The 22623-nt window shown below is 38.4% G+C and overlaps 1 protein-coding gene across 1 annotated transcript; it reads left to right on the forward strand.

Moving 5' to 3' along the window:
* The first annotated feature begins 369 nt into the window (after nt 1-369).
* On the forward strand, nt 370-21444 carry slc25a36a (solute carrier family 25 member 36a). The gene is made up of 7 exons (XM_047815527.1): nt 370-784; nt 5192-5356; nt 8991-9068; nt 10955-11055; nt 16777-16843; nt 18322-18611; nt 18781-21444. The coding sequence occupies exons 1-7, from the start codon at nt 744-746 to the stop codon at nt 18972-18974; spliced, it is 936 nt and encodes a 311-aa protein (XP_047671483.1). The 5' UTR covers nt 370-743; the 3' UTR covers nt 18975-21444.
* Nucleotides 21445-22623: the final 1179 nt, after the last annotated feature.

Genomic DNA, 22623 nt, shown 5'->3' on the forward strand with positions numbered 1-22623 from the left:
TAGTTACTGTTTCTGGGATGTATACAGGCTTTTCAAGCATCTATGGGATGTATATAGACAGCTCATCTGGCTGCATACGGGATGTATGGGACATATACAACTCAATCAACCTTCTATGTGATAGAAATTGAATTGATTGAATTGAACAGTTACATGAAATTAATACAGACACACGAGATCTGAGCTGGTGGGGTTTAAAACAGACTTTGGACAATCACAATCACGCTCTCAATTCATCAATGGAGCGATCACGTGAAAGGTGCATGATACGTGGAGGCGGAGACGACGTGATGTCACTCAAAGGACTCGACCAATCGCGGCGTATGTTGTCGCGGCTTCTGATTGGACTGTAAATAGAGACTCGGCTGTCCGTCTCATTTCGCTCAGCAGCTGCGGCGCGGCGGCTTGGGTACGAGATGCTGTGACGTTAATATCAAATCGACAGAAAATGACACGGAATTCAATACGTTTTTTATTTCATATCGTGCGTTCTGGATCTTGAGCTCAGTTTACCCCCCAAAAAAACCTGCCTATACACCATCTGGTTATATAGTTGCTATTGATGCTTTAAGATCAGCATTTAGGCTGAAATCGTGTTTGTATTGTATTGTTTCTGACTTGCATTTCTGAAGCAGAAAAACAAAACAAGCAAAAAAGGCTATTTTTTTGGGGGGGTCATTCACCTGATCAACGAGCTTTGCAGTTCAGACCGAGTGAAGGCGAAGAAAAGAGAATGCTAAAGGATGAGTCAGAGGGACACACTGGTTCATCTGTTTGCTGGAGGGTGAGTCGGTGATTCATGATAACTAGCTAGTCAGTTAGCATAATACGTGATTATTTGCTTTTTAATTCATTTCCTTTCACGACACGTCTCGGTACCGAATCCTCCACCCAGGCCTGGGCTAAGAAGCTAGCCGTGACAGCTAAGCTAGCTAGTTGTTATAACCTATGCTAATAACATCAATAGCAACCGCTATTATATATCTAATCCCTATTTATATCTATATATACACACAACTACATATTTATCTAAAATTGATTTTATTTATCGTATCAAGCGTTAGCGTCAATTTCATTCAGTAGCACAGCTGTAGTTTTAACGTTACGGGTTGTTTACATTCCTACAATATAACAGTCCACTATAATGTATTTTACGCTCAGATTGTGGCTGTGTTCCAAATCCCACATACAGCCTTAAGAAGGCCACTTATGTTAGCGTCGTACTATAGTCTGTTTAGCGTACTATGTAGTGTAACTGTGTGCTTGTTTGGACGTGACAGACGTTCAGACGTTTCTAGAATATCAAAATATGAAAGCGTCCTCATGACTTTAAAAACACGGTATAAAATGAAGTTAACGTCATAGAAAAATTATGTGTGTGTATATATACATAAATACATACATACATACATACATACATACATATTTTCTGTTGATATATATATATATACATATAAACATAATATGCAAATTAAGTAAACCATTAAACTGTTCGTGCAATAGGTCAGGTAGGTAAAGGATTTAATTTATGCCAGCCAATCAGAGGCAAGATCATTGACAGTTATCCGCCCTTTAGCTTACACATGGCTGTTTTGACCCCATGTATAAGAGGGATTTGACTTTATTTTTGAAGGACGTTGTGATCTTGCTGAACTAAACAAGTGTATTAATTGATATTAGGGGCAAAATACATTCGATGTGTTTACATGGAGCAAAGTTTAGTGTCAGTAATACCATAACAACCATGAGCGAGTTAGTAATTCCCACTGCTTAATGTTTTCACCTTTATTTTCTTAGCCTATAACAGAACGTGTTTCGTTCCTAACATGAACAACGCTGAGATCTTTACGACCTTCAGTGCTCATGCACAGCTTATCAGATGGCTGGCAGAGGTCTCTGAGGACTCGCTGACCAAAAATTCAGTACACTTTTTGAGAAATATAACACTTTCTTGCCAGTAACATAATTGAAAAAGAGCAAGGGTTTGCTCAGTATGTTGCACAGACTCTATAAATTGTTTGGATTACAAGTTTCCTTGCATATAGACGCCTGATTTAACTTGGCTTATCTAGTAGGTGAGATCAAGTTAAAGGTAAACTCATTACAAATTATACCTTTTTGTACATTTGTACACAATCCTCATATATACAGCAAACTAAAACCAACGTTTTGCAGTAAGAACTCTTACTCTTTCTAGTGAAAGAGAGTTTGGCTTTGAGGAAAGCTGACTAGCAGGATTAGAAACACAATGAAAGCTGTTGTGAATGATAGTTATTGGAAAGACAACATGCTTGGAGAGACATCAGAAATGGCATCACTTTTAAAATAGTACAAGATTAAAACACAGCCAGAGGGTTTTCACGGCAATCCATGGGGAAGTGGAAGTCCTTGTAGTACAATTTAAGGCAAATCGAAGGAATCATAAAGTAATAATGAAGTAAAGAACTTGATCATGGCAACCATCTGATCGTACACCGTGTCTAACCCTGTCAGTGTGTAAGAGCAGAGAAGTAGTTAAAAATTATTTTATTTGTCTTCTCCAGGTTTCCATTCTTTGTTATGGTAAAGGGCATAATTAGTTACACATTGGGAACGATTTTGTGGCGAACGATCAAGCCGAAAGTCATATAACCTATCGCGTACAGGCTGAGCGCCTGTAATTCTTTGTTGTTGTTTTTTTTTTTTTTTACTAGATGATCAAGAGGATTTGATTCTTTTACACTTATTTTCTTTCCCTTTCAGCACTTAATTAAAAACTCAAATTCAAAAACAAATTCAAAGTCATGTGCATTTGTTTTAATTAAAGGATTAAAAAAATTAGAGATGGCCTTTTTTTTTAAGGGGTGCTGGAACATATTTTAGAATAGTATGACAAAATCGGAAAAAGGGCAGTAATTTGAGTAAACTAGGAAATGAAACTCTTGAGCATGTACAGGTTGCACAGACTTTGTTTCAGCAACTTTGTTTTGCTTCAACACCCCCCGCCCCCCAACAACACGCTTGTGTGTATGTGATCATGTTTCCACACACAGCCGCGAGCGAGTAATCTCCAGCACTGACATGCAGGGAGAAAGTAGGCCGAAGGTTACAGTCGACGTCTGTAATGTGGGTCGGCCTATGGAAGGCGGAGCAAAAATAGACTTGCAGAGAGGCACAGAAGTCGAATGTAATCACCGTACAAAACTTTTCCACATAGGAAAAGATAGAATAGCATGTCATTCATCGTTATGTAAGAAAAAGACAGCTGGGTGAATTTATCATGATGTCGCCAGTACATAGCAGTGTAAAGCAAAAAATTGTTTTCCATCATTACTCTATATTAATATTAAAGTTTCCTTCCTAATATTGTGTAGGTTCCACCATGCACATGGGTTAGCATGTGTTCCATACACCTTAAAGATCTTTGGGCATTTGCTGCCAGTTCCCTGGTTCTGCTGTATTGGAAATTCTCGGATCGGGTCACCTTGCAGCTTAATATTTCCAACCTGTTCATAACTATTCTCCTGTGCATAACTATCTTCAAGCTCTTCAGTTGATTTCGTTGACTTGGATTGTGCTGGAAGGTGACTTCAGTGTCTCTTTTTTGGCATTCCCAGGATTTGACACTATCCATGATTTCCTGCTTCTTCCCTAAAGCCCCAGTTCTGGCTGAAGAGAAACAGCTCTGTAGCATGATGCTCCCACCACCAGGCTTCACTGTGGGTGATCTTGGTTTCTATAAGCTGTATTATATTTTCTTGTGCCACAAGTTCTACCTTGGGCTCACAAAATGACCTATTTCAAGTGATTAGTACTCGCCAGATATTCCTGCATCCCCGTTAATGTTGTTATAGGTCAGTTGGTTGCCTTTTCCCATTGTGATGTACTGTATAGGGTTTCCCAGTCTACAAAATGTCTAGAAGGTCTACGTACGCTTACGAAATTGTCGTTTTTTTTAAGGTGTCAGACTTGTTACATTTTAATATGACCTTCCAACCAAATAAAAGAATTATTTAATAATGAGGAACATTTTGAATTAAAAAAATCCTACAACACTATTGCATAAGTCTGCACACCATTTCATAATGGGGGATCTACAGTAAATGTCTTGGGGTTTCAACTTTATGCCTTTAGATAAATGGCATACACCTTCCATAATTTAAAGTGATTCTGATTTAAAACCAGGTACAAGTCAGTTGTTGCTGTAGTATTTGCTTGAATGTTTGGGGTTACATTTTACTGAGAGCCATGAGCCACAAAGATTTGCCTAAGAAACTGTGAGAGAATTGTTGAAAGGTAGCAATCAGGAGAGGGATATAAATGAATATCGAAGGCAATGAATGTACCATGGAACACTGTTAAAACCATCATAAATAAGTGGAGAAAATGTTGCACCACAGAGACATTGCAAAGATCAGGATGACCCTTCAAAGTTGATGGGAGGATGAGGATAAAACTTACCAGGGAGGCTACCAGGAGGCCAGCAGCAGCAGTGAAGGAATTGTAGGAAATTGTCAGGTATTGGTCACTAGTGGCATGTGACTAAAATCTGAACATTTACAGCATTTTCAGGCACCCATATCCAGATAGACTTACATTTCTATCTTATACAACTGAGCAATTGCTTAGTGGACCTGGGATTTAAACCCGCAACCTTCTAATTGGTAGACGAACACCTTAACCACTAGGCTACCACATCCCCATATCCTGTTTACTGCACGTCTTTTCTGTGGAGTAGGGTGGAAAGACAAAAGCCGTTTCTTAGAAAAAATGAATATGCAAGCCCGTCTGAATTATGCCGAAAGATTGATTCAGTGACCGATAAGAAAATATTTACACTAGTGGTTTTCTCTAACCTTTGTACCTGTGCATAACATGCACATGTAGGTCATATAACGTATCCTCCCTATGTACATGACGCACCTGATTCATAACCCAGTTCCTGAATGGCATGAGTTCAGGACTGCCTGCCCATGCAACCTGAGAATGTGTGACAAGACCTTTTGCCTATTTATGCAACATATATTTGTGTAAGGACATCCAGCAAGAAATCAATCTATCCACTTTTTGTACAGATTATCCTACAAAGGGTCATGGAGGGGCTTGTGGTATATCTCAGGGAAATCGGGTACAAGGCAAGGGACACCCTGGAAGGGCAACAGTAAATCATACCTTTCATTATAAAAACCTTGAATTTCCTCTATGATTTCAGCTGCGGGGGCACAGTTGGCGCTATCTTGACGTGTCCGCTAGAGGTTGTAAAGACAAGGCTGCAGTCTTCCTCTGTCACTCTCTACATTTCTGAAGTACAACTAAGCTCCGTGAACGGGGCTAGCGTCGCCCGGATGTCTCCACCTGGACCCCTGCATTGCATTAAGTAAGTGACGTATCCCATGAAACACTTGCCACAATGAAATTCTATACAAAATACAGGATATAAAGCATTCTTAATGCCCATTGGTTGAATCGTCAGCATGGTACAGCTTTGGAGATTTGTGTCCCCAGCAAGTTTCATTCTCAGTTGCACTGCATTTCTCTTTCATCACCATGTTGCACACATGCCACACTGAAATGTAAGCAACATCCAATCACAGATCTGGTGGTTGGGGGGATTGCTTGCTGGTCATCAGAAAAAAGGGCACCTTATAAAGTATGTATTACATTTTAATTTATTCCTAACTTTATATATGTATTCCTAGACAATTCACCAATATTTTATTTAAGGAATAATGTATTAATCTTTGTACACATTCAAATCTAGAACCTTGAAGTGCTAATTTTCCTTGGTGTGTTTTAATCCATGTTTAGGCAAGGCTGGGTGCTAAACAGAAAAAATTGCATGAACTTTGACCCCATGCTGATATGTACAAAGTCATTTTGTTCACATAATCCTAACATACGAGATAATGGCATATATGTCATCTATGTTTATATGTCATATAAACCTTCCTCAAGATTTCAGACCAAAACAAAATCCTTTAATTTGTTGATGTTTGCGAAAAGGTGGTCAGTGGATTAACCTAAATGGATTCCCTCCATTTGAACCCTCTGAAAACATGTCTGCTATACTTTATGTGCCAAATGCCCACAGTACTGAGGTATTTGATAGGATGATCTCCATGCTCTTTGCTGCTGTTCCATGGCAGCTAAATGCCAGCCATAAGTGTTTCATAACTGCCATCGCCAGCAAGTATATAGCATAATAGGAGCCTACAAGCTAGAGCTCGACCACTTGACAACTGCTAACTTCAAGATAATTACCAATGAGCTAGCTACATTTTTCAAACTGCTTTTCTTGCAGCGTCACTGGGTGGCTCTCACCTCCACATCCACAAGCTTACAGATGAATACGCTTGGCTGGAGTCTCTGACAGAGACTGACAGAGAAGACAGACCCTTTTATTATTAACCTTCAAACCTTTTTTTTTTTTTTTTTTCTCTTCTTCTTTTGACAGGATAGTGCATCAAACTAACAAAAATGTTGTCATTGTTTAGTCTACACCCCACACTCAAAACAATTTTCATGTCCAGGTGGGAAAACAGATGCAAAAATTAAGTTGGATACGATGTACCAAGTGTTTTTTTTTTTTTTTTTTTTTTTTAAGATATAGGTTTCTCTAAAGAAATCTCTTTAAAAAATGTCCAATATGGCTTGGACTCCCAGCCATGGCAGTGGCAATATTGGGATTTGAGCTTGGACCAAGTCCATTTACCAAATAGAATGTCACCAAGTTTCATAGGCATGAGGTATTGCCTCACATCATTGCAATCAATCAGCATGGCACTGCTAACTTTCTGTCAGAATTCTTGTCACATTGCATTTCTTTTCATCAGTAGGTCGCAGCCATGCTTGCCTGAAAAATAGTCACAATTCTAAATCACAAATTTGTCTATTTTTTTATTTGGTGCTTCTTTAGGTTCTTCCAAAAATCAGCAGTAGTCATCTGACAAGGTTTATCGTCTACCACGTGTTCTAGTTTGATATCCGATTACATCTATTGTTCTAGTACAGAACAGATTTTTGTACAATAGGGCTCAGGAGATTTTTTTTGTCTTGAATATGACCAGAGTTAGAATTATTATTATTATTATTATTATTATTATTATTATCGTTAATATTTATTTAAATATGATTCAGTTTGATGGGTCACTTCGATGCCGACTAAATGTTTTCATTCACGCTCATCCTTAGCTCTCTATCCCTGTCTCGCTGGTAGGGGTTTTCCACATTGGCAAACCAACACACCATTTTCAGCCACTGCGAAGGAATGTAGAAATCCAAACCCCATCGTATTACGCCTGAGAAAAAGAAACATAATAAGAAAAGTAGGTTGCCCTACTTCGATAATTCTTTACAGATGCATAAGAAGTTTTATCAAGACTTGTGTATGCTTCATCAAAAGCGTGTTCCAAGCAGCACCTTCTGCAAGTGCGGAACATTTGTAGCTTATCATAAGCTTATCAGAACATTTAGAACAGCTAGAAGGAAATACTGTAATAAACCCTCCTTTTGTTTTATACATCGTTACTGGCCAAATGCTGCAATCGTGTTCAGATGTTTCTGTTTGAGAGAGTGACAAAGGACAAGGAGAACTGCAGAATTATGTTATGCTGCCACTTTTTTCACTTCATAAGGTTGTGCCTAATACAAAGCTGGTGTGGTTCACCGTCAAACCCTTTTTAGTAGTAATGCGTAGGCTCATGCGTCAATATAACTAAAACACTGCTATTGTTTAGTTTACATCTCGCACATGCACAACAATTTTCCAGTTGGAAACACAGTTAAATATCCTGTGCAAAATAATTAGTCATGAAGGTGTTCAGGTCTCATTCTGATTGCATTAATGCATATTTATTTATGCTTTTGACATTTTTTTATTTATGTAGACATTTTTATAACCTTCCTTGGTAACCAGAAATTTCTATCTTCTTCTTCTTCTTCTTCTTCTTCTTCTTTCGGCTTTTCTCTTCTGGGGTCGCCACAGCGAATCATCTTTCTCCACCTATCCCTATCTTCTGCATCCCCAACACTTGCACCCACTAGCCTCAAATCCTCATTGATTACATCCATATACCTCCTCTTTGGACTTCCCCTTTGCCTCGTGCCTGGCAGCCCCATGTCCAACATTCTCCTACCAATATACTCACTCTCCCTCCTCTGAACAAGTCTAAACTGTCTTAATCTGGCTTCCCTAACTTTGTCTCCCAAACGTCCAACATGAGCTGTCCCTCTGACAGCAATTTCTATCTAAAAAAAAAAAAAATCTAATCTCCATGTGTTGTGTATAGCTGTCACCCTTGTGACTTATTATTGAAGAAGAAGAGGCACTTATTTGTCACATGTACTTTATGGCACTTCAAAATAATTTTTTCTGTATATCCCAGGTGCTTAGTGAGGGTTTGTTTGAACCTTTTGTTCAGTAACCTGGAGCCTTAGCCATTGAATTTTGCGGTCATTTTTTTTAAACCAATACTTTCCAATTGTGGAAGAAAAGGTCAGAGCCTGGGTCAAGCTAAAGAGAGGCTATGGTAACTCAGGTAACCACTCTTTACTACTTTGGTGAGCATAAAAGCATCACAAAACACACAATATATCAATCCTGGAGGCAGATAGAGAAGAAGCATCTTAATTTTTATTTTACCCAGTCAGCCAAGACCCGGAATCTGAACCTACAGTATCCACGGAGGTTCACTAAACCTGGACAGTTGATTTTGACAAGATTTGAAAACCTGAATGTGAAAATTCTATTTGTGGTAATTGGGTCTTATTTCCCAAGTAGATATGAACCTGGCCTTGTGTGACTGCAAATAATTGACAGGCTGTGTAGCCAAGATGGCTGCTGAACGGCATGGCATTGTTAGAGATAATGATGCCTTGTTATTTAATGGCGGTAATAATTTGATGTATCGAAAAATGAATGTTGTTAATGCAGAGAAGGAATAACATAGCATTAATTCTGTCTATGAATCCTAGCATCAATGTTGACCTCTATTTTTTTCCCCCTTCCTCAGGTTGATTTTAGAGAGAGAAGGACCTCGTTCTCTCTTTCGTGGCCTCGGTCCTAACCTGGTGGGAGTGGCTCCGTCCAGGTACGATATTTTTCCGGTCATATCTATGCTGTTTTCTTTTTACATTGGATCGGTGTCTTTATGCTAATGTCAAATAATACAGACGCACATAAAACCCTATCTATCCATAAAAGGCACAGGGGCTCTAGACGGTAGAATTTTGAATATTACAGTGTTATCATGACAGGATTAGCACACAATGCTCAACACTCAACACATCAGTATGCTGAACTTCTTTTTTTCTTTAGGGTTGTGATCTCTCATTTATTTTGATCATGCTGTGACCTATTTTTTTTCTTAAATTCAAAGACACGTAGTATATTTAAGGACTTTTACATAAAATGGTCTTTCACAAGCCAGCCCTCTCTTTTTTTAGCCTTCAACTTTTTGAGAGGATAATGAAGAAAACTAGAACTCCAAAGCAGCCAAACTATGGGATTGACTCTGGTCGGTTCCCTGATTCCAAGCATTGGGAAACAACCTCCAGTGATAACGATATCCTGTTCCTGAAAGCTACTGTTGCAACTTTAATCAGTGCTGGGTTTAGGGTGGGAAAAAAAACAAAACGTCTTAGAAGCAAAATAACTCTAGAAACTTTGCTGTTTGTCGCAACCATGCTGACCACCACAACAGAGTATGTTCTGTTACGCATCATTTGTTACTTTACCAATGTTTTGTAAGTACTCATTATGAATTTGTTAGCATATTTTTTTTAGCCATTTTCAGTTTATAGACTTTATTAGATTTTACAGACTTTATTAGCCTAACTCAGTTCATCAGTTTGTGTTTAGCTACAGTGGTTATTGTGTAACCAGTCTAATTGAGGTTCTCCGCTAGGGAATGAAATGAATTCTTTGTTTGTTGTAGACAGTTTTTGGGGTCCACATTCTCAGAGAACCATTGTGTATTTGTTTAGCGCCAAACGACTATTCGCGTGCCTTTAGGTTTGTTGCTTTTCCTCACCGTAGGGGATATTTTCTTACACACGTCCTATACATGTTTCTCATTTTGCATTAACAAATACTAAAGGGAAAGCAAGAAGCGCTGATTTTACTAATGTTCAGTGCTTTATCACTGAACACATTATTTATCCTAGAAGAATCAAGGGTGAACAAATCAGTAGCTCGGGGATCCAGGACAAGCATATTGGGTATGGGACGTTTGTTTGTATGTTTATTTGTCTAATATATTTGAACAAAAACAAAATTGCTTTGAGTCTGTGAAGTGTAGCTTGAGGTAATTGTTTAAAATCATTTATCAATTATCAGTTAACACCCCCTTGTGTGACCAAAAAAACAGCTTTGTTGCTTCAAAGTATTGACTCCACAAGACCTCTGAAGATGTGTTGTGGTATCTGGCATCAAGACTTTAGCAGCAGATCCTTCAAGTCCTGTAAGTTGTTAGGTGGTGCCTCTGTGTGGCAGACTTGTTTGTCCAACATATCCCAAAGATCCTTGATTGGATTGAGATTGGGGAATTTGGATGCCAAGTCATACTTTGTCATGTTTCTCAAATAGTTCTTAATAATTTGATGTGTCATGGGGCACATTATCCTGCCACAGCCGTTAGGGAATACCGTTGCCTTAAAAGGTGTGCCATGTAGGTAGATGGTACGTAATAACCACATAAATGCAGTTTCCCAGCAGAAAGTTGCCTAGAGCATCACATTGCCTCTTTCGGAAGGACTACCGGTGACAGGGTTATGGGCACCCAAGGCTCATTGATTTTTGTGAGGAGCGAAGGTCAGGTTTGAGTACCGACTGTTCACTTGCTAGTTAATATATCCTACCCTTTCACAGCTGCCGTTGTAACAAGTTAATCAGTGTCGATTGCTTTTCTGGTCAGCGGTTTGAATGTTGTGCTGATCGGTATACACTGATTAATTTTCCAAAAATCTTCTTCTACAGAGCGATCTATTTTGCGGCCTACTCGACGGCCAAAGAGAAGCTAAATGGTGTACTTGAGCCTGACTCAACACAGGTGCACATGGTCTCTGCCGGTCTCGCAGGTAAGAGTCATACTTGTGTTCCTATTTCTTAATTCATTTTTATTTTTTTAAGATACTAAATAATTGCACTGCTTGTTTGGTTTTGTGAGGTAATATTTTGAACTAAAATGGTACTGACCATCTTAGTAGTCACTTTGTATCTTGGGATTTAACCAGTGTGTGAAAAACGGACAAGTGTAGAATAGTAAATGATCTAGATATAGAGATCAGCTAGCATCTTTATTTGGCGTTTCAGTGAATAGGGATTGGTTAGTTTATGGAATATGGCCCCCATTTTGGACACTTCTTTAACATGATAATTGTTAGCATTTAGAACGAAAGCACAATTAAAGACTTTCAGGATCATCACTTTTTTTATTTGAAATGTCAGCTTTATGTTGCACAGCTTGTGAAGCCAAATGTTTACGTTTGGATTTTGTTGACTGGTCAACTGAAAGAATCAATGCTACCTACATGAAATGTTATGATTAGTATTTGTGTTTTAGAGGGATAGAGCTTAATTAGCTAAGTATTTATTTGGTAATCTTATATATGCTATATTCCTTTTGCTAATAATAAAAAAAACCAAAGCAACCAAAATTGTTTAAATATGCAGCAGAAAAGTGTTAAAAGTATAGCACAGTACTAGTATTTAATTTACTTAACATGTCTATCTGAAATAATTACTTTTTCAAAGGAGTCTGCTGCTACATACAATCCACCTATTGCTAATAAACTGTGTGGGCAAAATAAAATAAAATAATAAATAAATAAATGTGCAAACTAATCAGGTCCTTAAAGTTTAGGTTGTGCTTTCCTTTCCTACTTTTTTCCCCTCTTTTTTTGTTTTTTTGTTTTCTTCTACAATTTGAGGGCTGGAGGACAAAAATCATTACATACCAGTGTGCTACTAAACAGTCTGGCTTCACACGCTGTCTGTGCTGTGTGTAGTAGCGGCCGCTAGCAGGGCGCTACGCTAACATGTAGGTTGCCATGCGCGGTGGGCAGCGGTCCTCGCGGGCGATGCGGGCGGAATCAGGACGCCTCAGGTAGTCACTCCTCATCTCACTGGTATGATCATGATTCTCCTAATGATGATGATGATGATGATAGTTATGTCTGATATAGCCACTTTAGCTAGCTTGTAGCTGTGTTTTTCTTTAAAAAAATCTTTGTCTTATCTCTTTGTGATTGCACAGTGTTAATGAGCCAAGTTAAATTGAGTGGGAGGGGGAAGCTTAGTATTTCTTGAATATAGTTAGCAAATGCTAACCTTGTCATTATACTTTCTCAGTTTTTGTACTAGTATATAACTTGTAGTAGATTTCTAGTATGTGTGACATTTTATTTGTATCAAAATAGGATTCGCTTGATTATCTTTTCGATAAAGACCACAGCTGGGACTTATAAAGACAGTACTATTAAATAGCAACTGTCTAGGTCCTGAGCACTAGTTAGTAGGCTACATATTATTATCTAGCATAATTTGGCCAACCATACCAAGTTAGTTCTTGTTATTACTTTATAACTGCTATAAACAGTCACTCCATCACAACTGTTTTCCTCCCTTATGAAAATTACTTTCCTGTTGTTCACACCGCTGGCTGTTATGAAGCGCTGATACTGGAGACTCCTTCTAAAAATGCTAAGTAAACATCTTCTTTTAAAAAACACAAGTTTTAAACTGGCTAAACAGATTGTGATCATATCATAAGTTCCTAACAGAATGTACACAACATAAACAAAAAGGTAATATAAGGTGTAAGGTGATAAAGTTGTCATGGCTTTCAGCCGTCTTAAGGTCTTTGCTGTGTAAACAATGCCGGACTCCTATCAAATAACCAGGCTCTTGCTCGCGCTCTCTCTCTCTCTCTCTCTCTCTCTCTCTCTGTGTGTAAATCTATCCCATGTTTCTAGAAGAGATGTAGGTCATTCTGTTTCTGTGGGAATACAAAGTATGATACCTTATACCTTTCTTATCCCACATACGATACTCGTGAATGAGTCGTTGCTATAGGAACAATAACGTAAAAAGTGTTCGAGAGAATGTAACACATTTTGACCAACCAGATATTAAAAAAATTGTATTCAATATTGTGCTGTATAACAAACTTTTATTCTTTTGAATTGTATAATATTTGTATGAATTTAACATGCAGTTCATTTGAAACGCACTTTTAGCTTAGAGAGTAAGCTGATTAACACTAGCTCTCAAGTTACACACGATGAGCCTGACAGATAAATTTAACCACTGGTAACAAATTCTGGCAAGCCATGATTCAAAGGCATAACAGTAAAGAAAATACAAAAACGCTGAAAAAGTGACAGATTTTTCGACACTTTTTTTAACAAATAGGTTATTCAGCCGGAACGTCAGTTCTGTCCGGACTATTAATATAGTGCAAATTAATGAAAGAAAACCTTATTGTGTTTTATTTGACACTACCAATTATGCCTTTTCAGAATTCTAGGTTAATAGAACGTAGATAGCACTGAAAATGGGATTCAAGTATAATCAGTTAAAGTAATCCTCAGCCTTCAGTCACATAAAGAACTGTAAAGTTAAAGGGTAGGAGTTAAGATACCAGGCTGATGTTTTAAATTTTGCTTGTAAGTAATTAAGATAAGTTGAGAAATGTCTGGAAATTATAACGGACAGTGGTTCTCAAGCTTTGTCACCAGGCACCCTATAGTATAATAATGTATACTATACAATACATTCCACTGACCCTTTCAGTATGGATTAATATCATAAACGTCAATAAAATTCGCCAAAATAATCGTTTAGAGCAGCGGTATGCAATGCCCCATTAGGGGCTGATGTGGGTGCAGGATTTTATTCCAACTAAACAGAAGTCCTTATACAACGGAGTCTATTGAAAGCTAAGATCAACTGATTTAAACAGGAGAAATAAAGTGTGTCTTCTGCGTTATTGGAATGAAAACCTGCACCCACACCGGGACTTTCTGGATAAGACCGGACACCCTAAATTAGAGATTTCTGTTTCTGGCATTCCACCAGCGCATTAAACCATTTTATTTTTTGTGCTTGGACCTTAAAATATGATACCTTTTTATATTGGGATTTCTACATCCAAACAAAGGACTCCTGGAGTACCCCAATCCTACTTTGAGAACTATTGGTATAAGACATATTTTGTTTCATTTATACCTCTGAAGCTGACTATGCTTTCATTGGGGGGAATCCCAGTACCAGATACTACCAAAAAGAACTAGTTTCTTAAGCATGAAGGAGGAGTCTCCAAATTGCAGACAAGTATTCACCTTCCCTTCCATGACCGAACTATACTGGACTTGTAGGTCAGAAGTCTACACAAAATAGACCCTTATAAACTATTTGGAATAAACAAATTCTGTCTCCGGGAAAAATTTCAGGGAAATATCCTGTCCACCATCAAATCCATTAATAAACTCGACACAGGCTGTCACTGGTGATACCTCAATCACAAAATCCGGTCAAAGTCTTGTTTCGAATTGTTTTTGCTTGTAATTCCCTTCAAAATATACTTCAACCAGGAAGAAAGCAATATAAATAAATTTTACTCTTTCAGACATCGTTTGAGCTTACTATGAACTTGTATGTTAAAATTATCATCAAAATTTAAAATCGTTCCGATCTTGGAATGCATCCACCACCTAGTGTGTGTGTGTGTGTGTGTGTGTCCGCCAAAATCAACGAACAGGATTAATGGTCATGATGCTACCACCACTATGCTTCACTGTGCAGAAGGTTGTTCGGAGGCACATGAGCAGCAGCACCCATTTTACTTTAGGGGGTTTATAGCAATGGGAGCAAGCTGCAATCACACCTTTTCCCATTAAGCTATTTTGTGTAGATTCATGATGTACAAGACCCATAAAAGGCCAGGCTGAGGTCGAAATGTAAAACCGCAGGTGTTAACACACAGATTTAAATAATGAAGAAACATTTAAAACATATATATAATGTGTGTGTGTGTGGAGTATTTATTTTTCATTTCCAAAGTGGTTGACAAGGTTAGCATTTACTCCTTCTTATTAACCTCCTTTTACTTTTCTTTTGTAGCCTTTGTCCCCTGTTGTAATTTTTATGACCCATGTAAGGTTAATCTTTTGTAATAAAGATAATGGTTATTGTTTTGAAACCAGCAGCACCCATTTGACATGGTGTGCCATTCCAGACAAAAAAAAACAAAACACTGGTTTAATGATGTCCTTTAAAACTCAAAAGACAACCTGCCTTTCTCTCTCTCTCTCTCTCTCTCTCTCTCTCTCTCTCTCTCTCTCTCTCTCTGTCTCTCTGTCTCTCTCTCTACCTCACTATTCTTGAATATTCTTTTTTACTTCTCTATGTACTTAATAAGATGGAAAGAAAAGCAGATGTTTGGGGAATTTAGGGTGGGATGATCAGTCTAGAAGGTCATGTGAGGGTGGAGCTGATGGGATATATGGGTGGGGTTTGATTGAAGTGCTCCGCCCCCTGCTGCTGCTGCTTGTGACTGTGGTACAGAAAAGCCTGTGTCTATTTTAGGCCTATACTCAGTGAGCCAGCCTGCTCCAACCTCCCCCCCCATATCTGCAGGCTCCGTCCTGCAGCTGTGAGGAGGAGCTTTGCCCCTCCCCGTGTGAGTACTCGCCAGAGACACACAATCTCTCTATCTCTCTATCATCCTCCTTCACCCACTTGCTCTAGGTCTCTTATCCTATCTAGAGCCCCTCTACCCCTACTCAAGGTCACTCGACCTCTATTTTTATTACTTTTTTTTTTTTTTTGGTTCGTCTGATGTAAGAATGTTTATTTATGTACTGCAGAGCAGTGCCTCATCTGTCATCGTTTAATCCTTTTTTTTTTTTTTTTTTTTTTTAATTTATTTTTTTAATTCTGGATTTATTAGACCAATATTTATTCCAGACAAAACCAGGTTATGTTAATGGTTTATGGCAACGGCATCCAGAAAGTCGCACATCAAGCCGACCTATTTGCGGAATATTTTGCACAGATTATTGACATCGCAGTTTTTATATTATTACTAATCTTGCATCAGAAGGCATGTTTTTGTTTTGTTTCCAAAAATGTCATTGTGGAAAGCCTACTTGTGGTAAAATGATCAGTATAAAACATGTGGCACTTACGACTCTCCGCCCTTCCGGCATGCCATATGGATAGTTGTATAGCTGCGAAATTATGCTGAAAAGTGCGCTATCAATTTCGCTTAATTCATCATACAATTTTATTGTGCTCTCTCAAATAAATTAAAAAGGGATCTCTCTTTTTTATTATTATTATTATTATAATTTTATGCTTTGTCTATTGTTTTAGCTAGAAGGACCCACGCTGTGGCTAACTACTCTAAGATGTGTTTTTGGCTTCAATTATAGATTTCCTGGCATGCGGTATGTGATGCTGTTAATGATACCGCTGCCTTTCGGAGCGGTACACACAGGCTATTTTAACAATAAACAACCGATATCTGCACTTAATCATTTCAAACACTCAATAAGGAAAATGCCCGCACATCAGGCTGTAAAACCAGGCTATTAAACATCTTTGAGTAGTCTACAGTGTTTCTCTGAACAGAAGTTATTGCTGTTGTTTTTTTGTTTGTTTATAGTATATATCATTTTATTTATTTATTTATTTATTTGTTTTTTTAAAGGACAGTAGGCCTGCTTCACTTAGCCTTGCCTATTTTGATCAACACTGTCATTTCCATAGCTGACCCTGCCTTCCTTTTTCCCCAGGGTTCACAGCGATCACAGCCACCAATCCTATCTGGCTCATAAAGACTCGCCTACAGTTGGATGCCAGGTAAGCACTTATTGTATGATTAACAGTTACATATGGGATTGGTGCATAACCCAAAAAACCTTAAGCCATACCCCAGTGACGAATCGTACAACTTCAGTGTGGCGTGACTGCAATACACTGATGACATCACAATGTGTTATTTCATCCACATCCCTCAATAAGGCAGTTATTCTGTAAACAGTAGACTCCTGCTAATTGGGCTTCAGTGAAGACATAAAGTGAAGTAAAGGAAAGTTTTGCTGGTCGCACAAGTCATGTTTCTTTCTTAACCAGCGGTGTCCAATCTTAACCTGCACCCACACCGGTCCTTTGTGGATTTCATTCCAACCAAGCAGAAGCCACACCTGATTCCACCTGTTTAATCAGTTGTTCTTGGCTTTTAGTAGACTCTGGTGTGGCTTCTGCTTGGCTGGAATGAAAACCTGCACCCACACCAACCCTTTCCAGATCAGATTGGACACCTCTGTTCTTAACACGTATTTTTCACTCAAAGTATTGCTACCAAAAACAATGAGCAAGATTCTTGGTCTGTCCGAAATCCTAAACTTTGGTTTGAAAAGGTCTTTGGTTATCGCCAAAGAGATTGATGGATGGTGCTGACTTGCACAAATCAGTTGGGTGAATAAAATATGATTAAGCACTCTGTGTCATAGCTCCTGTCCAGTGTCCAGTGGTGGTGCAAATGGACACTGGACAGGAGCTATGACACAGAGTGCTTAATCATATTTTATGATTCATATTCATAGCTCCTGTCCAGTGTCCAGTGGTGGTGCAAATGGTTAAGGCTCTGGGTTTTTGATCCGATGGTAATGGTTCAAGCTCCAGCCCTACCAAGGTGTCCCTGTTGGACCCTTAAACCTCTCTAATCCACGAATGCTGCACTCTGACCCCAACTTTCTAAAAAACAGGGATATGGGAAGAATATCATATATACAACAAATAAATAAAGGAGACAACAAAAGGGAAGGAAAAAAAAACATGATTTGCAAGTTTAGTTCATTCTTGTCAAGCAAGGAGGCAAGTTGAGGCTGGTTTTTGAGACATATATTGACATAGCCACAAATGGCTGCAGGAACACCCAAGTGCAGTGGCACTGTTGGTCTTTGAGTTTGGTCTTTGAGTGATCCTCAGCTGTTGGATCATAATAATGAATTTCGGACAAAAAAATCCTGTGACAGAAAAAAACAGGACAAAGTTCTGGGAAATATCCTGTGCTAAGATTAAATCCAATGATAAACTTGATGCCAACTGTGTCAATGGTGCTACCTCTACCACAAAATCTGATCTAAATCTTTTTTTTTCAACCTGAAATTCCCTTAACATATTCTTCAGGAAGGAAGCTATTTAAGGACAAAATCTTTCAGACATTATAATGATACAATTATATCATTTTTACAATGATAATTCCATATAAAGCCTACAAATATCCAACCATCAATTCTTGTTCAAACTTTCAATCAATTGTTTTTCCCACACAGGAACCGCGGAGAGAGGCGCATGAGCGCATTTGAGTGCGTGAGGCGCGTGTATAAAGCTGACGGGCTTCGTGGCTTTTACCGTGGCATGTCCGCCTCCTATGCGGGCATCTCTGAGACAGTCATTCATTTCGTTATCTACGAGAGCATCAAACGTAAGCTCCTCGAGTCCAAGGCAAGCGCCAACATGGATGACGAAGACGAATCTGTCAAGGACGCCTCCGACTTCGTTGGCATGATGCTGGCCGCTGCCACCTCCAAAACCTGCGCCACGTCCATCGCGTATCCTCACGGTACATGCATGTTTGTTTTCTTCAGCTTAGAGGTGCATATCATCCACATACCATTGGGGCAGATATAGTTCTTGTATATTTGATACATAGCTGAGTCATTCATGTAAAACCTACAAGTATGTCATACTACATTTACAACTGAACCATCCCCTTTTTTCTCCACCCCCAGAGGTGATCCGTACCCGGTTGCGAGAAGAGGGCAGTAAGTACCGCTCGTTCTTCCAGACTTTGAGCATGGTGGTTAGAGAAGAAGGATACAGAGCACTGTACCGAGGCCTCACCACCCACCTCGTCCGTCAGATACCCAACACGGCCATCATGATGTGCACCTACGAGCTGGTTGTCTACCTGCTCAACGGCTAAAACCGGGGAGGAAGAGAAGAAGAGGAGGAGGTCAAGAGAAAGAAGAGAGCGATGGAGAGGAAGAGACCAAAGGAAGCAGAACAAGAAAAAAAGAGTGAGAGTTAGGACAAGGAGCTTAATGGGCCAGGCCTCAAGGAGGTGCTGTTGTCACATGGCAGGAATTAGTGCTGGTTTTGAAGCAACAAAAATGTAAGCTTGCTTCAAACCAAGCCAAAAGAGAGATGAGGAAAGGAAGGAAAGGAAAGAAGGTTGGCATGTTTCTCTTCTGAATCTGTAATGTGAAGCAGTCCTTAGAGGACTGTCAAGAGGGCAGTGCTTGAAAAACAAAATAAGTCAACTGAATTCATTTACGATGAGAGTTTATTTGGTTCTTTTTTTTTCCCATGAGTTTTTTCTGAAATTCTGAATGCTTCTTTAGGAAGCTTTTTTTTTTTTTAAATCAGTGTTCCTGGAAGCCAGTAACAAAACCAGTTGCAGGTTTTGCCAGCAATATTGTGATATTGTTTAAAAAAAAAAATGTATGAAAAAATTGGGGCAAAAATGCAAAAAAAGGTTTTCAATCATTTCCCTCTAGAGGTCAGGGTTTCCACACTGATGACAGCTCCCTACGCACACGTGACCGCTTGGCGTTTCACTCGCGTGCTGACACCAGGCGGTCAGATCTGTGATCATTTCGCGTACTTCAAACTGAAGTGTTGTCTGTTCTGTTTGGATTTTTTTAAACATCTTTCTTGTCTGAGTGTTTATATTGACCTGTCTTGAAAAAAAAAATCATGAGTTTTAGAGGAGACACTGGCCTGGACTGGAAAATGGCGCTACTTGAATTAAAAAAAAATAATAATAAAAAATCTCAGTATTTTAATCCAGGAACACACAACATCAAGGAATTATCTATTGTCCCGTTTGCTAGCTCTTTCCTGTGGAATCAACAAATCATCAGAAATTTGTTTCGCCCTTCTGCTTCCGCACCCAGACAGTGGCTTTTCTGACCGTATATACCTATATATGCACTTTGTAGCATTTCCAAGCTACACAATCCTTGTTTTTTCTGTGTTGGACAGTTTACTATAGTACTATAAGACATAGTATTTACTGTATAAGCAAGACAGTGTTTTGCGCCCAGTTCCTTTCGGAGGCTGTTGTACAGATCAGTTTAGTAAACTTCTAGTGAAGGATCTCTGTGTTTGTGTATATAGTATGTACGTATGTATGTATGTATGTATGCACATTTAGATATTTAGTGTTCCCATGATTATGTAGTAACATGAATGAATGAATGAATGTTCGGGGTTCGTTTCAGATCTTGCTCCAACATCAAGGACGCGTCAATATCAATTTCGATAACGATACGATTCTCGTTTCCGCATTTAATAAGAAATAACTAATGACCAAATTGACATATTCCCTACTTAATTATTCCCATCAATGCTAAGTAAAAATATCAAGAGAAGTGACTGAAGTGTTGTCCGGTATTGAATAAAAACTCGCTCGCTTGTTCCTTGCAAAAAAAAAAAGTGAAACATTTTGCGTATAAATACTATGGATGCATCCCTTGTTGTTACATATTAACAATATTACATATTGTTACAATTTCTTATTCCTCGCATCTGTGAACAATTTGACGATTTGTTTCCGTTTCGTCAATTACCGGATTACAAAAGAGTTCGGTGTTTTAATCCTAAAAACACACCGTGCTTACATTCTTTATTCCTTATCATGAAGTTCTGAATAAGCACTGTTAATCACCATCTTCTAGATGATTCTAGATTTAAAAAATTTAACTTTTTATTTGTCTTTAGTATTAATGAACCATACGAGTTGGTATAACATCTCTCTGAACAGCCTTTGCTACAAACCAGGCTTTGGTGTATTATATTATTTGGTTTAATCCCGGATGACAATCATATGACGCGTCTTTGACGTTACATCACAAAACGTCATGTGGAATTCAAAAATCGTGTATGTTTTAATCGACAATTTTAATTAAACAAAATTCAAAAGTAAGACCTTAAAAGTACATCACGAATTTGAATTATTTATTCATTAATAGCCCAGTACTATAATATAAAATAAGTAAAATTCTAATCATTAGTGTTTATGCGGTATTCGTTGAAATAAAAAATTTTAATGCAAAATGTTGACCTTCCAAGCAAAATTGAAAACGTAGAAAATCGTTAAAAAAAAAAAAAAAATTTTAAAACGGATTCAGAAGTTTTGCATTCGGATGTTATGTAATGTATTTTTCTTTTTTTTTCCGTTTGTTTGTTTGTTTTCCCCCACAATCCCCTGCACTGGGACAACACTAACAAATGAATTGGTCGCATATCAGCTTTTGATGTTGTGTTTTCTTTTGTTTTTTTGTTTTTGTTTTTTTTTTCTTGTGCGTGTGGGGAAAAAATGTGACTTTTGCTGTAATATCATACCTCCTTATTTTGTACAAAAACGAGTAAATAAAAAGCACATAAATGAATAATGTGGCTATAATTGTCTACATCAGAATGAAACTTTTTTGTGGAACTTTTTATAGCAGAAGACATACTGACCAATACAAAGTGTACTGGAGCCCTGGGACTGGAGACTCCTTCCATGTACAGTGAGTGGAATGTTATGAGGTAAAGGTTACCACAGTACCAATATTTACCATAGTGCTGTTGGAATGAGTCCTAAAACATGACATCAGTAATTTATGACACACTCAGAATTTTTAAAGCTTTTTCATGTCTTGAAAAATGTTAACGCGAAATTGGTCGATAATCCAAAAGCTGATAAGAAAAATCTTATTGGATTTTTGTCCAGGGAACTGAGATGATGCTAAGTTCTGGGTTGAGCTACAAAAAAATTTCATCCCTGCAGCACTATATAGGTTGAGATGATTTCACACAAGTAGCAATCACCTTGAAATAGCTTCCTAAACTTTGAACTGAAAAGCTACAGAGCCATAATAAAGACCATAAATGTCCCTGTCAGGATAATGGGTTAAGTACATTAGTGGAAAGTTCATAAAGGCACAACTAATCGTCCCTGGACATGTGCGCCATGCAAGATTTCATCACAGATGAACAGACAGATAGAACTGTCACTCTGAAGCTGTGAGTTTAATTCCCAGCACTGCCGCAGCGGTATTGATGGGCCCTTGATCAAGGCCCTTCAAAAGTGTCTGCCAAATACTGTGGATATCATGTGCTAAATAGGACATCTAAACGCATTTGGACCCAAGATTAGGAGCCCAGCCTTATCCGCAAAGGACCGTCTGGGTGCAGGCTTAGACTTCAATCAAAACAAACCGAAGCCAAACCTAAATCTTTCGACAACCAGAGCCAAGATCAACTAATTAAACAAGTAAAATCAGGAATGGCTCCAGAACAATTTGAAGAAACTCATTTCTACTAATTCACCATGATGCATACTGGTGTTAGTGTACTTCCAGAATAATTGGAGAACACTCTGTATAACACCAATGGATCCAGGTTTCAAAATACTCAGCAAATAACACATATAGATTTATGTTAAAACCTGTGCTGTAATTACCTTTGCATTAGCTGTAACTGTAATATATTAGCGGAGTGGCATGTTGCTGAAGGTGATGTATGAGGAAGGCTTTAGTGGCAGTCGAGTAATGGAAGCTGCAGCCCTTTGCCAAGCCGAACTG

This window comes from Tachysurus fulvidraco, chromosome 1, assembly GCF_022655615.1.
Source record: "Tachysurus fulvidraco isolate hzauxx_2018 chromosome 1, HZAU_PFXX_2.0, whole genome shotgun sequence".
Classification (NCBI taxonomy): Eukaryota; Metazoa; Chordata; class Actinopteri; order Siluriformes; family Bagridae; genus Tachysurus; species Tachysurus fulvidraco.

What these genes read in the sequence shown, in the direction of transcription:
- slc25a36a (XM_047815527.1), top strand. Translation starts at nt 744, where the DNA reads ATGAGTCAGAGGGACACACTGGTTCATCTGTTTGCTGGAGG. An exon ending in GTGGGAGTGGCTCCGTCCAG is followed by an intron (nt 9,069 to 10,954) that starts GTACGATATTTT and finishes CTTCTTCTACAG; the next exon opens with AGCGATCTATTTTGCGGCCT. An exon ending in GTCCATCGCGTATCCTCACG is followed by an intron (nt 18,612 to 18,780) that starts GTACATGCATGT and finishes CTCCACCCCCAG; the next exon opens with AGGTGATCCGTACCCGGTTG.